At 37.4% G+C, this 17222-nt stretch overlaps 1 protein-coding gene across 1 annotated transcript; it reads left to right on the forward strand.

Annotated features, from left to right (window-relative positions):
* The first annotated feature begins 620 nt into the window (after window positions 1–620).
* Window positions 621–16598, forward strand: LOC121413128 (calcium-activated chloride channel regulator family member 3-like). The gene is made up of 6 exons (XM_041605891.1): window positions 621–773; window positions 4620–4905; window positions 8064–8359; window positions 8802–9038; window positions 14547–14771; window positions 16299–16598. Exons 1-6 carry the CDS (start codon window positions 621–623, stop codon window positions 16596–16598), a joined length of 1497 nt encoding a protein of 498 aa, XP_041461825.1.
* Window positions 16599–17222: the final 624 nt, after the last annotated feature.

Genomic DNA, 17222 nt, shown 5'->3' on the forward strand with positions numbered 1-17222 from the left:
TTGCCCAAGAGAAAGGAAGCCCCCCCCCCCCAATCATGTCATATTTTGTTTCTCCCATGATAGCTACGTGAGGACAACAACAGGGTTATGGGTTATCGATTGTCCCAATATTTGAAGTGGAGACAATTGATATTATATTAGTGAGACCTTAAAGTGTATTTTATAGATTTTCCTAATATTTACAGTGCGCACCCTTGAAATAAGGACAAAGAAAACCGCATCTGTAATTGGACTTGTGATGGGAACAAACGACTTTCTGTCGCCTCTTCTCAAGCAATAAGAACTGGGATTTTCCCCTGTAACTCATTTCAAAAATAATTTACGTCATAGTATACTTCGCTACTGCGTCATCACTGTTATCAGAATGTTTCACAAATTAAATGCTTTAAGATGTGCATGCAATAAACTTTGCTCACAGTAGGTTACTGTTTGACTGTCAATGATATGACAATCCTTTGCAGAGCTCTTTTAAGCAGATTTCATTTCGGCAGCATATAATAATTACGTGCACAACCAACTAAGCGTTATACCAAAGCAATCGACAGCTCTAATAGGCTTTTCAGGTAATAAAGTGTATCATCAAAAAAAAAAAAGAGAGAAAGATGGAGTATAAATACGGGATGTCATTGCTTCTATTGTTGGAGGTAATTCTGGCAGGCGTCGCTTCAGGACAGAAGAATATCATCACCCTGAAAGATGGGGGCTATTCAAATCTTCTCATCGCAATCGATCCTCAAGTGGAAGAGAATCCGACCATCATCGATAATCTCAAAGTAAGAACCTCATATTATTAGCTTATTTTTGTATAAATACTAAAAATGTAATGGCGAAAATCTGCTTCTAAATTGAAAGTTGATGCTACCACACCAAATTATTACACCATCACCATCAACAACCGCAGCAGCAATAACCGAGATATTACTGCTACTTTTACCACTTTTCTACTTCCATACCTCTACTGATTCGTCTATACCTGAAACAGTACTACTGTTTCTGGTCTATAGTATAGACATGGCAGAGGCAGATAAATTGTTTTTGTTTATAAAAAAAGTCGGAGGAGATTTTTTAAATAATGGATCCGCTACTGCTCCAACCTTACGACACCATAATCACTACCCTGATAGCAGACACAGTCGTAATGACGTCATAAACTGGTTGTAAACTGGTAATACTCGTCATACGTCGTAAGTACGACGTCCTTACGATATCATTTTAACGACTTAGAATGGCAACTTTATTTTCCATTTTGTTTGACCAGATTATGACAGTAGTAAGCTTTCGATTGTCTGCGACTGCAACGTAGTACTTGTTCACCGGAAGTGGTGACAACGCTCGTTCAGTATCGTGTTAGTACATTGATAAAAATAGTTTCGATTTAAGTCGAAGTACGACTGTGGGTGCAACATTTGCACTCTTGCGCAAAAAGCCGAAAAACACAGTTGTTTGAAATAGAACATCAATTACCCATCGGATATGTAGTGTCTGAAAACAGGACACACTAAATGTAATGGAAAAGCTGGTAACAAGCAGTAATTAGCAGTTTAACAGCCCTGCTGAATCAACGAAACTCGAATGTTGATGCGGCTTCATTCATTTTTGCTAAGCTTGGATGACGTCATCATGTACGAACTAGCGCTCGTTCGAGCACTTTGACACCGAAAGTCAAAACCCTCAAATACGAGTCACAGATTGGACAGTGAACGAGAAGGCTCATCACAGATTACTTCGCGCATGCGCAGCGCTCCAAAATTCCTAATCTCGTACGTCCACATGGCTCAACACGGAAAACGAAAGGTCTCTATTATGACGTGATTACAACATTTACTGACCAATCTACGACAAATAAATTTGTTTTCTTATATCACCAGATTATGACGTGTTTACGACGTCACTTATTGTCCAATGTACAGCAAATAATTTTGCATTTTTATATGAACACAATAAGATGTGATTATGACGTTTATTTACCAATCAACGACGAGGAAACTTACAGTTTTATATGACCAGATTGCTATGTAATTATGACGTCATTTATTGACAAATCATACGATAAGTAAATTTGAAATTCTATAGATATGCCTATGCATGGTCGGTCAGTTTATGACGTGATTTTTTCCTTGATTACTGATTAATGAACATAGAGTAAAGAGTGCAATTCTATAATAGGCTAGGCCTATATATTGCCCATGTAAAGAAACAACAACAGTTGAAACCAGTCGGATTTTTAATTGGTTTCAACTGGATTCAACTGGTATTAAAAAATTATTGCATTATTTCAGTTTTAATTGTATACATATGTATATTTTATTGTGATTAAAAGAGCTCGATTGAGGATAAAAGAAAAATAGCTCTAATATAATTAACTTATTAATGTTTGTTCAATATTTCCACATGAAAAGTTTTAGAAAAGTATGTGGTTCGATATTAACATATAACTTGAATCGAAACATGCTATTCTAGGTGAAATTTTGTAATTAGAACATTTTGGTACCATGATAGTTTATTTTGCGAGAAGAATATTTCTTCCTATTTTCTATCTCTTTTTTTTTCTTTTGATTTATTCCGTTAAATGGGACTATTTATATACTATATTTTTACAAATGTAATAAAAAAAAATAATATATTTTTTTCTTTTTTTTAACTTACATTTTTTGCAGATAAAATAAAATAAGAATAAGCTATTTTTTTATTATTTTCAAAGCACATGTTATATTTGCTTTTTTGAACCTTGCCATGTAAGCAAGGCTATTTTCTAACTTGAAAAGGAAAAAAATAAAACATTACCACCACCACCACCACGGATAGCGCCAAAAGCACAAAATCAGTGTCTGACCACTCGTTGTATTTCTATTACCTACTCCCACCATCCCTACTACCAATAATTCTACCACTATACTGCCATGATTGAAGCTACAACCACCTATTCTACTGCATTATCAGCAACTAGGACTTACTACCGGACGACAACTCTACAACTTCTTCTGCTATTACAACAATTACTGAAGTCTGTTGCATGAAATTTGCATGAAATGCATTCAAACAACAATGGTTGTCACGCAGTCAGAGGTCAGAGTAAGCTCATAGTGGCAACACCTGCACGCTTCTTTAATCGATATATCGTACAAAATACAAATTTGTTTATTGCTTTGCGCGTAATTTGAGACTGTTTTCCCTCAAATATATCTTTCATAGAAATCAAACATTTGTTTTACATACCCTGTTTATTGTATCTTCATCTTTGTAAATTCGTTTATAGAAAGTTGCTGAAGTCAATATAAATGTAATAGAATTATAGAAAAAATCGTCCTCTATTTGATAAAAGTTAATCTTCGCCGGACACTTTTTGTTTTTTGTTTAACCTTCGCTCTTGTAGAACTGGAAACTGGTGCTCGACAACACTGCAGAAAATATGTTTTTTTGTAATTTGACAATCATGAACATACATATCATACATGAGTAATGAGATAATGATACAAAAGCTAACACTTGATCAGAGATCTAGAGGATCTAAGATTCAAAGTCAATTAAAAAAGAGAAACACGCCAAGCTGAGCATAAGGATTCATGTTTCTGATAACAAAGATAAGGGAGAAATTATCATATTAGATCTAATCACATTTAATAACTAACTAGTTATATTGTAGGCAGACAATAAAATAGTTTATGTGGAAATGACAAGATTTCGTTAAAACAGTTTGAAAATATTACAGGGTTTTCGATCACCAACGTTATTTTGGCTCGGTTCTTGATAGAAAAAAGTAGTGATTATACTCAACGTTATAAATAGGTCGTCGACTTTTACATTTTTCTTTTTATTCACATTTTTGAGGTAATATCGCTCCGACGTTTATCGATAGGTTATTTTTCGTCTTGGAAAAATAAAATTCCTCAAACGTTATCAAGTTGTATTTCACAATGTTTCTAGAATGGTAATTTCGTGAGTTATATTCAGTGTCTTTTAGTTTTAATCCGGGTTCCTGCTTATTCAATGATATTTAGTTGGCGAGGGCGAAGGTCAAAGTAAGAAATTCTCATTATGAGTAATGTAAATATTTGTTTCTTTATGACATTTTCACTCTTGTCGATTTCTTGAGTGAATTATACGAAGGAATAATGCCAATGCCAAATTTGCCTTTATAGATATAGTTATATAATACATGTATGTACGTTCAAACACCTTTATAATAATGATTTTTGAAATAGCGAATTTCATAGAAGTTAGATCATGAAATGAGCTTTCTATTCATGAGCATTTATTTGAGAATACTACCATATTTTAGAATTAATTTAGCCCTATGTCAGAGGAACGTTTTTTTTTTTTTTTTTGGTTTGGGGGGGGCGCACTCTATACATGTATATAATATAAATTATAGGTGAATCGATTAACTCATTTATTTAACATCTTCATGGACGACATCATAATTCATCATATTCGTTATCATTATCGTCATTAATTACCACCACAATCATCACCATCAATTTATTATCAACAGCATCCTCCTCATCATCATCGTCACCAATTATCACCATCACCGCAATCACCATTATCACTATATCTTAAACTGTTCTTTTGAAATGTTCACTCTTTATTCACGACACCAAACTTCTCCCATATCCCAGACTATGTTTACATCAGCATCCCAGCGTCTTTACCAGGCCAGTAAGAAGCACGTCTACTGGGAACACATCAAGATTCTAGTTCCAAACACCTGGTCCATCCAGTCCCAGTACCAGTCAGCAAGAACCGAGACCCTACAGTCCGCCAACATCATCGTCCACGAGTTTGAGGACGACGAGCCATTCGTGGATAACGTAGCAGGTTGCGGGAAGGAAGGGAGTCTGATGCATATGACACCGAAGTACATCATTGATGAAGAGTATAGAGAAGACAAGTTTGGCAACACAGGTAGGGAAAACAGAAAAAAGGTGCTTTCAACGTCCAAAGCAGTATTATATAGAGTACCAAAAGCGTGACGTCATTTTTGGGGGGTATTTTACCAATTTCTTTTAACCATTTTTCGTTTGAGCATAATTGGCCTGGTTCTGAGTGTTAGGACCCGGGAAATAATACATTGGCTTATTGGGGTTTAATATGTATTCATGAGGTCATTATGCAAGCCCCCATGGACCAATTCCCACCAATTTTTGGTATTGTGTGTTTGCCATCACGCCCTGCCGAGGTTTGGTATAAAAACGCTCGAATGCAAAATAATTGTCATTACTTCGGTACTGTATTCAGGTATTGGTTCCTTCATGCTATTTTTCATTTGGTTTCATTTTATTCTTATTGATTTATTTATATATTTACTACTATTTTAAGAAGTATTGTTGTTGATATGATTATTTCTATTTCTGATAATTATATTTTCATATAATAATTGTTACTACTATTTGAGATATCATTATTTTTTCTATCATCATCGTTTTTATTTATATTATTGTAATTATTATCACAATTATCATTATCATAATTATTATTATTATTGTTCCCATTACTATTATATTGAGAGGGGCAGCGTCGTCATACTTGTATTCCTTCCTCATGTCCTGTGATCATATTATCCACTCGGAGTCAATCGACTTCCTTACCTTTCTCCTTGTTGTAATCCAGTCATCCCTATACCCTGGTCTTTCCGGTGATTCTTCACTGAACTACAGAGATGAATAGAGAAAGGGAATGGCTTGAAGGCACAAGGAGTAATCGCAGAAACTCATCCAGTATAAGAAGATGGGGGAAATCGATATTGTAACACCTGTTCCATAATCTAACGCCTACCTTATTCCTTGCATAGTTCGAACATACAATGAACTTATTTGTATACATGAGATTTTAATTTATTGCACCCCTATAAAAGGGGGACCGGAAGCCCCCCCCCACCTGTGTTCCATTGAGAGTGCTTATATTATATATTATTATTATTATTATAATTATCTATTTTTTTTATTTCCCAACCTTCCCTTCCCAACCACTCTTTAATTCTCTTCACTGGCTTCCTTTTAAACAGAGAATTACTTTCAAATTACTCTTGATTGTCTACAAAACACTGAATAAACAGGCTCCACAGTATTTGACTAACTGCTTGAAAGTGTATACACCAACTAGAGCTCTTAGATCGGCCAGTGATCATCTTCGCCTCACATATTCATTAACTCGTACATTAGCTGGTGACAGAACTTTTACGGTGTCGGGTTCAAAATCCTTGAACAACCTGCCACTAATAATCTCCATCATTAGCAATCTTCAAAAAGTCATTAAAAACTCATCTTTTTCATTTTTTGTAGTTTTTAAAATATTACATCTTCTTCATTGTAAGCGCTTTGGGCCTAATAGGAAAAGCGCAGTACAAATAATAAGTAATAATAATAAAGTAATAATAATAATAATTTCATTTTATTTATTTATTATTATTATTATTATTATTACTTTTTTTTTTTGGGGGGGGGAGGTTTCTTCCCTGCCCCCCTTAGATACGCTGATGACTAACACCATCGCAACCTTACACACTCGCACAACGAATCGTACGTTCATCCACTGACATCTGCCTCATCTTTACACGCTCGCACAGCTTACCACACACATGCACCAACAAGATATTCATTCCAACTATATACACTCGCAAACCTTACTACACACACACACACACACAGACAGACACATAATCCATTCCACCTATACATATTTGCACACCTAAGCACTCACACACACCAACTTTAACACACCATGCACCTATATACATTCGGACACCTAAGCACTAACACACACCAACTTATTAACACCCCATGCACCTGTATACATTCGTCCAGCTAAGCACACACACACACCAACTAATTAACACCCCGTGCACCTATACTTGCACACCTAACCACACACACCAACAAACACCATGCCGCCTAAATACACATCTAACACTAGTGCACACCAACTGACACTCATCTCACCTTTAACACTGTGAAAACTTTGGTGTTAAAACTGACACCAAATGGTGTTAATAGAGGACCACACCCTGAGGTGTTAAATGACACCCTAGAGATTGAACATAACACCAAAGAGTGTAAATGTAACAACCATAGGTGTTGCAATAATACCTATAGGTATAAAACTAACACCACCAATTTAACACTGGTGTAAAATAACTGGTGTGGTCCTCAATGTACACCGGTTAACACCACAGTTTTTGCTGTGTACACACTCATTACACCTTTCTGGTCTTGGTGGAACCCATATTGAAGTGAATTTATAACCCCATCTCACTTTCTGGTATATTTAGACAAAACAGAACATCGCATGTCAAAAACGTAATGGGAGCTAATGTAACAGTGAAATGCTAATCCTGGAGAGCATTTCATCCGTCAAGTCCCATTTTATCTGACAGTTAACATAGTAACAGCGCTTTTAAGCCAACCAAAATAAAGGAAAATTGTCAGCTCTGATAATCTATTGGACAGAAAATGTTGATGAACGTCCCCAAGATGTCATGTGGGCGCGTCGTGGTCTAGTGGTTCTGACTCTCACCTTTCAAACAGAGGGTCATGGGTTCGAATCCTAGCCATGGCGTATTTTCCTTCAGCAAGAATTTATCCAAACTGTGCTGCACTTGACCCAGGTGAGTATATGGGTACCGGCAGGAAGTAATCGTCAAAAAGCTGTGCGCACCAGAATCGGTAGACTAGCTTAGCCGGGGTAAAAACGGAGCGCCTTGAGCACCTATAGCAAGGTCGATGCGTGCGCTATAGAAAACCTATATTATTATTATCAACTTATTTACGATGCTTGAGTCAGATATTTGCAGTCGTCTTTAACGAAAGCAATTACATCATTTTCAAAATAAATTCCTTCTTTATTTACACACATTGGAGAGGATGATAGAGCAGTTTTCGAACTGAAGTGGCTGCCTTGGTAAATAATAAATTATCAAATATATCAATCATGTTAATATCCAATTTAAAGGTGCTTCCATATTTTGACATTTTGGAAACTATTAAATGGTTTAGGTCGAACAACATTAAAGAAAATTAGATTGTAAAGTCAACATCTTTTATCTCGGGTTAAACTTGTGGCAACAGATCGCGTCCTCGTCCGTAGCTGGGGATACTACCGGTGGGGGTTGTTCAAGGAACACTATGACGGCAAAGGAGGAGGTGCTCCTGCCTACGATTCGCCATACAGTGGCACAGAAGGAACCCGTTGCTCGCTTAAGATCAAAGGAAACCTTGAGATGCCAGGAGGCAGTCCTTGTCAGAGAAGCCCTAACAATGCTAACTCTGGTTATCATCCCGACTGCCGCTTCGTTCCCGAGACTCAAGGACAGACAGCTACAGCATCGTTGTTGTTTGCACCGAGAGGTGCTCACATACATTCGGTAGGTTTTGTCCTATGAAGCATAGATATACAATCCGAAGTCGGGAATTCTTTTTCTTTTCCATTTCGTTGTTCAACTATGGAAATTTCAATTTGAAAACAGTAAAAAATCCAAAGATTTTAGCTTACTTTTCATGTTAGTTATGTCACTGGTGAAGGATGAGGATAAAAAGAATTCATCGTCTTTACTGCCATTGAAAAATAATGAAAGAAGCGGTTCTCAACTTCTCACCGCAAGGAAGTATATATTATTTTTACCGGTTGTGTTCACCTCAAAATGCCATCTTACTTACAAAAAAATAATCACTGCAATAGCATCCTCTAAGTATAAACCATACCAATTCACTTTCTAATAAATTACATGACTTGTTTCTTGCCCGAAGTGTTGAGCACCATCCATATCATTATTCCCTATTTCCCTCCCGTTGTTCCCCCTCATCCAGGTCGAGGATTTCTGTGAGGAGGATTCGCACCCGGATAGCGTACACAATCCGCTAGCTGCAAACCTCATGAACATCAATTGCGGTGGCGACAGTGCATGGAAGGTCATGCTAGACAGAACAACAGACTTCCGGAATGGTACATCACTGATATCTAACACCACACCCAATTTTGAAGTCCTTCAGGTCTCTTTGGTCCGAAGTGTCGTCCTTGTGCTTGACATCAGTGGTAGTATGGCAGTAAGTTGCTCTTCTGTGTCTGTCCCTTTGATTTTTCTTCCCCTTGAACGTGTTATATCATTAAAACGGGATCAGGACAACTACCCCCCGGACAATAACCCCCCGGACAACTACCCCCGGACAATTACCCCCCGAGGACAACTACCCTTCGAGGACATTTACCCCCCGGACAACTACCCCCCGGACAACTACCCCCGGACAACTACCCCCGGACAACTATCCCCGGACAATTACCCCCCGGACAACTACCCCCCGGACAATTACCCCCTGGACAATTACCCCCCGGACAACTACCCCCAGGACAACTACCCCGGACAATAACCCCCCCCCCCGAACAATTACCCCCAGAAAATCCCCCCCTTCTCTCCAGCATCAAGGTTAGAATTAAGCGGGACCTATTGTAACTTTTGGTCGGTGTCACAGGTTTTCGAAATATTTCATATTTTATCTTACGTTAATAACTTTTTACTTTTTTCTTTCTCTTTTATATTGGTCTTTCTCCTGTTCTCTCACTTTCTTCTTTTTTCCTTTTTTTGTTTAGCGGCGCCTTCTGCATCATAAGAAATGGGGGGGGGGCTTCTACCTGAAACCTCCCGTTTGGCTATCAGAAAATGTGTAAAGTGGCCCTCATACTAAGTTTTCATAGAAAGATTCAACACGATTAGTCATAATAATCATAAATGCTGAATATCTCTGATTCCAACTGATCTGATTTTTAAAAATATTTATTTTGGGTTTAATTTCAGGAAAGAAATCAGGCAAATAGATAAAACGTAAAAAAGACACCTTCATAGGTAGAAATATCGATAACGCAACTATCAACACTAATACTGTCAAGTAGGACCTGTAAACCTGTTATTTTAAAACAATTCAACTAACAAGTAGCTAAGAATTATGAAACAATTGGTGCACATTCCAGATTAATAATAATTATACTTGCTCATATAGCACTTAACACTTACTTTGTCAGAAGTCTCTAAGCGCTGTACAGTATATGCAGCAAAATTACCCTCGCTTTAACAGTGCAGCTGTTACGCGCGCTGCGTTTCAAGGAATAAATTCCTGCCAGGTACCCATTTACCTCACCTGGGTTTAGTGCAGCACATGTGGCTTTATGACTGAATACAGTAAGTATTTTACCATTTAGGCCCTAAATGATAAAATTACAAGGTGTTTTTGTGTGTATTATTCTTGGTTGAAAGCAATTAAACATTAAAGAAAGAAATTAAGTACTAAAATTAATAAATTGTAAACATTATGACATAATCAAATACAGTGTTTTTTCTATACAAATTGACAATCATGGTAGTATACATATAAAGACGGTTTGTTAGAATTTATAAAGAAGTAGGCCTATGCAAATCAAATACTGCGACCGAGCAGCGTGAGCTGAAAATATTAACAGACCATAAAACGGACATTTTACAGAGCACTTGAAAAATCAATTTGTAAATTAAAAAATAATAAAAGCTCGATATCCGAGATGAAATATGTTTTCTTTATTGACTTCAAAACTTAAGCTCCATATCAGCTTATATTGAGCAAGATATGAATCTCATCGAAAGGCAATGCGAGCGGGAAGCGTGAGCGAAAATTTTATAAAGTGACATAAAAAGAAAATCTTCCCTTCACCTTATGTTATTCAATCCTCTTCCTCCTTTCATTTTCCTCTTCTTTTTCTTTTATCTTTCCCCTTCTTTTTTTTCTTTCTCCCCCTTTTTTTGCTCCGTCAATTATTTTTCAGGGGAGCAAACCAAGTCTCAGGGAGGGGCACGTATCCCTCTGGTCCCCGTATACTACGCCACTGCGAAGATTGCCAAAACGAATGGTCTATTGCTATGGTGACATACAAATTATGATCGAATTCTGGGTTTCGTAAAGATTTGTAGATGGCCGGGGCGAATCAAGCTCTTGCCAATAGGGGGAGGGGGGGGCGAATTTTTTTGTCACCCATATTTACCCAGATCGGCCGCTCAAAGTTGATTTTAATTTGTTTTTTGAAGGGGTTGTCCCAGTGGAGTAATGGGCCAAAAAAATTTAGGGGGCTCAGTACAGCGTATCGCGTAAAAATTAATAACAAGTTGCGAGCGAAGCGAGCGAGCAAAAATTTTTATCACAAAAATCAAAGTTTTTGATAAATTTTGACATAACATTTTTCGAAAAATGATAGGCCTATATTTCACCTTCATCGCTTTGCTTTTCTCTTTTTCTTGGTCGTGAAAATTAGGGCGGTGGGGGGGGGGGGGCAAAACGCCGATGTCGTATTAGTAATTTCTACGCTTTATTCTTATAAAACAACATAAAAAGTGTAATTATCTTATAAGCCCTATTTAAATAGTGCGAGCGCGAAATACTCATCTCTTTCGTACTTTGTAGTTGTTAAAATATTACATTTAATTAATTCATTGTAAGCGGTTTGGGACTAATGGGAAAAGCGCAGTACAAATAATAAGTAATAATATATAATAATAATATATATTTTCACCTGAAAATTGACGATTCTGGGCAATGTTTGTGAAGCTGAACAAGATGCGTATGTAACTATATAGATAATTACTGCGAGCGCTAAGCGCGAGCAGAAACTTTTAATATGGTTTCTGGCTTGATCGAAAAGGGACCTGTTAAGAAGGTTTTGCAGTTAGCCATTAAAACGATACATATTTCAACTATTAACTAATGTGAGCGCGAAGTGCGAGCTGAATTTCTGGTGAAATTCTGACCAAAAAAAAGACATTTTTAGCACTTTTTATAATCATTAACAGTATAGGTATAAAACCAAACAATTGATGCGATTGCGAAGCGCGAGCAGAAAAAAAAATGAGATTTCAGACCTAAAAATGGGACACTCTAATCATGTTTTGTAAATCATGAAAAAGGATGGGTAGTTTTTTGTTCTTCCTACATTAATTATGCGAGCGCAAAGCGCGATCTGATCTAAAACTATTTTAGCACGTTTTGAATAAAGATGAAGCTGCATATCTCAATATTGTGCGCGTGTTTTAGAATCTGGCCATTCTGATATTTTTATCACGAAAATCAATAATGCGAGCGCGAAGCGCGAGCGGAAAATACTTGATATTCTGGTATGAAAATGGTTAAGTGGATGTGGAAAGCACGCAATAAATGATGCGAGTGTGAAGCACAAGCTGATATCTTCATTAGTATTTTGACCAAGGACCTGGACATTCTAGGTCTAAGGATATTTTGTCATCATAACAGTATGAAACTGGTGACAACTTTCTTATTCCTCTTCCTAAGCGCGATATGAAACATATGAAACTGTGATATTGTCGATATTCTTTTCTGAAAAGGAGCAATTTAGTTATTAAGAATTTATGAAAATTTTACTATCATATTTATTAATGTAATAAGCCTAATGAGTGAGTGAAATGTGTTGACATTGAGGTCTGAAAACTGGATATTTTAAGCACTTTTGTAATCATCTATATGATTTGTGAGTTGATATATTTTTAACAAAAATGCAAGCGCAAATCGTGAGACGAAATTTTTGGTAAACTGTCATATAAGGGGGTTTTAAGTAGTTTGTTATATAATTTGGCAAATTAAATTATGCGAACGCATAGCGCAAGCTGCAAGTTATATTCACACCATAAAACGGACATTAAACAGAGCACTTAAAAAATCAAATTGTAAATCAAACAAAATAATGAATAATGTCCGAGCTGTATGCTTTGTATATCGACTTCAAAACTTAATTTTTTAAGCTACATATTAGCCTATTTAACAAGATATGTACCTCATCCAACAGGTTATGTAAGCGCGAAGCGCGTGCGAAATATATTTTTTAATCATTTTCCAAGTCTTCCCCTGACCTTTTTTTTCACTCGTCTCCCTCATCTTATTTTACTTCTTCTTTTCCCTCCTTTCTTTCCCCTTCTTTTTCTTTTTTTTTCCCCTTTTTTCTTCATTTTTTTGCTCCGCCAATAGGGGGGCGGGCCCCTCGGCCCCCCTGGATCTGCCTATAGATGGAGCTCACTTTTAATGCTTTCTTACGGCGTTCGTTTGATTCCAAGATACTCGAGAATGCCTTGAGTACTTCTTACGTCAAGCGTATACCGCCGACGTATGACTCTGTGCACTCCCTTTGTCTAGGGGGTATTGTCCTGGGGGTAATTGTCCGGGGGTAATTGTCCAGGGGGTAGTTGTCCGGGGGGTAATTGTCCGGGGGGTAGTTGTCTGGGGGGTAGTTGTCCGGGGGGTAATTGTCCGGGGGTAGTTGTCCGGGGGTAGTTGTCCGGGGGGTAGTTGTCCGGGGGGTTATTGTCCGGGGGGTAATTGTCCTCGGGGGTAATTGTCCTCGGGGGGTAATTGTCCGGGGGTGTTGTCCGGGGGTAATTGTCCGGGGGGGGGTAATTGTCCTAGAACCCATTAAAACTACTTTTCTGTAGCACAAAGATAATGAACTGATGATGTTACTGGCACCATCTTTCAGGTAATACTACGCTTCAGGTTCCCATTGTTTTCACCCTCAATTCCTCAAAGTGATCTTATCATGTCAGTAGTTGTGTATCTGTTTGTGTCTATGGCTCTAATTCTGAACTCTAATTTGAACTCTGATTCAAAATTGTGGATTAATTATGGAAAGCCATATGTGGCAACAAATTTTAGAATTAAAGGACAAGTTCACCCCAACAAAAATTTGATTGGAATAAAAAGAGAAAAATTCAACAAGCATAAAACTGAAAATTTCATCAAAATCGGATGTAAAATAAAAAAGTTATGACATTTTAAAGTTTCGCTTCATTTCACAAAACAGTCATATGCACATCTCGATCGGTATGCAAATGAGGGAACTAATGACATCACTCACTCACTATTTCTTTTGTATTTTATTATATGAAATATGAAATATTTTGATTTTCTCGTCATTGTCATGTGAAATGAAGTTTCATTCCTCCCTGAACACGTGGAATTCCATTATTTTAACATTTTGTACTTCAGGCAAGGAGGTCCTAGTCATCAAATTCATAAAAAATTGAAATATTGTATAATTAAAAAAAAAAGGAAATAGAGTGAGTGACGTCATCAACTCTCTCATTCGGATGTAACATGCTCGTTCATATAACCATTTTTTTAAAAAATAAGCGAAACTTTGAAATGTCATTACTTTCGTATTTTACATCCGATTTTGATGAAATTTTCAGCATTGTGTTTGTCTGATTTTTCTCTATTGATTCAAATCAACATTTTTCTGAGGTGGACTTGACCTTTAAGTGATCATTTTATCATCACATTTGGTATTGTATGAGAAGGATCCAAGTAAACACAAGAAGCATTATGGTGTAAACAAATTCTGGACACACATAGCTTGCCATAATTTTAGCCCAGACTTAGACCATGGCATAAGTGAAACTGGACTTCAGAATACGAGCCTGTATTTTTTTTTAACTAAAAACAACTTTATTTTCAATTTATCTGCATCCGCTGTCCCATCCATTTACAATAAACACTTTGTTACACTCTTCTCCAATCTCATTTTTGGTTTAGGGTAATCGATTTGATCGAATGATTCAATCATCTATTCATTACATTATGAATATAATTCCGGAAAACAGCAAACTCGGAATCGTTAGTTTCTCAACTGGCTCGTCAGTAAGAGCCTCTCTTACGGATATCACCGATACGTCTTCGCGAGAAGGACTCGTCAACGACTTACCTTCAGGAACAACTGGTACCACCTGCATTGGATGCGGGATATTAAAAGGCATTGAGGTACGGTCCTTATTATTCACCTATTACTATGAAACGAGCAGTGGCGTTTATCTGGTCCGCGCAGGGGTGGGGGGGGGGGGTGATGTGGTGATAGCAATATATTGAGCTGACATTCAAAATTCTTTGGACACCCCACATCGAAGGATATGAGTGTATATAAAGCCCGACTCACACTTTGCAATTCATTGCGATCCGAATCTCAAAGAAACTGTGATAACATTTGATATGGACATTCAAACTAATAAAATCTTACGGATTAGAGTTTAGAATAGTACTGAAATCGAAATTAAGTCCAGATTGACTGAATGAATAAACACAAATTCAATACCAAATCGTAATGACGTCATCATCTGCAGCGACTTAAAGCCGATTTGGATGCGGGATTTTACAAGGCATTAGCATTACTTTGAAAATCCGGTCCGAGCAAGGGGGGGGGGGGGGGAGCTGATTGCAATATATTCAGCTGAAGATTCAAAACTCTTGGGACACCCCCACATCAAGGGATATGTGTACTGGTTTATATCACGGTGAACATAATCTGTTACTTTTGGTGATGCCAGTTAAAGGGCAAAATTTTTACTTAAAATATCTATTAGATTGTGTTAATCAATGCGCTTTTATAAATCTCCTATAACAATAGATAAAATTGTAAAAATAAATGATGTTGGACATATATTGCTGTCCTGACATGCCTCATAAGTGTTGAGGGAATTGATGATCTATGTCATCGGTAACTCATCGTATTCATACAAAAATATCCCCTGGATTTGGCAACCCCTCCAAAATCATGCCAGTGTATTTAAATGATGGTTTGATTGGTTTATGATCAAAGTTATAACCATGTTTAAAAATCATGGGATTCACACATGGACGAATCACAAACCATACTCTCATGATGCAGTGGATATGACGTTTGCAGTAAAGCCAAACGTAGGGATTCGTAATTGCAACATTCATGTAAGATTGAGCGCGAGAAATTTGGCACCTTTTAATGCAACATTGGACCCATTTAGTAAATACACATTTAAAGATTAATCCACTCATTAAGGATAGACTAATCATGTAATGATTAAAAAGAATCGTCTTTAAAATTGGAAGGGGGACGGGGGTGATTGTACATGCCATCCCCACTCTCCGAAAAGTGTGTATTTATGTGTGAGGGTGTAGGTGTGCGTCTGTGGGTGTGTGTGTGTGCGTGTGAGGGGGATATCCCCTCACCTCCAGGATCTACGCAAATGGAAAAGTGTTACTTACAATTTAGATTGAAAACATCATTACCTAGTCATATTAGACAACTAGTTTTTTTTGTATGACACCTTTTCACATTTATGCTTATAAAAGTTATCAAGAGATCATTGTGATGGGAATACAGGAAGGTGGCAATTCGTTGTTTAATCAGTTTTTTGTGAAAGTATCTTGAATTTAGTGTTGTGCAGTTTGTGTTTGAGGGCTATTTTTGCGATGTCCCTTTTTTGCACGTTATCATTGCATAATCGTTAATACTCGAATTCTAATTTCTTTTGCCAGGTACTTGGATCTTATGCAGAGGGTGGATACCTCTTACTCCTCAGTGATGGTGGTGAGAATGTATATCCGTACATCGAAGACACGTACGATGAAATTGAAGAAGCAGGTGTCATCATTGACACCATCACCATAAGCAACGCAGCCGATCCGAAAATGGAGGATCTGTCTACAAGGACATCAGGCTTATCAAGCTTCTGCTCGGACACTGGGACTGGAACGTGTCTGCAGCAAGCATTCCAGAGAACTGTCACAGAGAGGCCCGACATTAGCATGGAAACAGTTCCAGCACAGGTTGGTTAATATTTAATTGTGATTTTCATGTACTGAAGTAATGATTATATTGATAGCTGGATTTATAAAACGCTTTTTGCCAGAGGATACAAAGCGCTGCTATCATTACCCCGCCTTTACCTCGAGTTACCATCACCGGCGCTCAGTGCATGCAAGGAATTAATCCTGCCGGGTCCCCATTTAGTTACCTCACCTGGGTTGAGTGCAGCACAGTGTGGATAAATTTCTTGCTGAAGGAAAACACGCCATGGCTAGGATTCGAACCCACGACCCTCTGTTTGAAAGGCGAGAGTCATAACCACTAGTCCACGACGCGCCCATAAATAAGATAAACATAATTTGATTAATTATATTTATATTCTATTCGCTTTCTCCCTCGTAACTCTCTTTTTTTAAATCCCCGAGAACAAGAGTATAGTACTAGGTAATGTGCTTATTATTATGGATTATTGGTCGCAAGAAATTCCATATAATAGGCTGAAGACACCTTACAATAAACACAACTGGAGAAAGTCAGAAAAATGATTTTCCACTCAATTTCTTTATCCATTGATCCCACAAACATTAGTGTTGAACTTATTCCTTGATTTTCTGATTTCATGATATAAAAACCAAGTGGTCTTAATTGACAGA

This window comes from Lytechinus variegatus, chromosome 4, assembly GCF_018143015.1.
Source record: "Lytechinus variegatus isolate NC3 chromosome 4, Lvar_3.0, whole genome shotgun sequence".
NCBI classification, from domain to species: Eukaryota; Metazoa; Echinodermata; class Echinoidea; order Temnopleuroida; family Toxopneustidae; genus Lytechinus; species Lytechinus variegatus.

What these genes read in the sequence shown, in the direction of transcription:
- LOC121413128 (XM_041605891.1), top strand. Translation starts at nt 621, where the DNA reads ATGTCATTGCTTCTATTGTTGGAGGTAATTCTGGCAGGCGTCGCTTCA. An exon ending in CCATCATCGATAATCTCAAA is followed by an intron (nt 774 to 4,619) that starts GTAAGAACCTCA and finishes CCCATATCCCAG; the next exon opens with ACTATGTTTACATCAGCATC. An exon ending in GGATATTAAAAGGCATTGAG is followed by an intron (nt 14,772 to 16,298) that starts GTACGGTCCTTA and finishes TTCTTTTGCCAG; the next exon opens with GTACTTGGATCTTATGCAGA.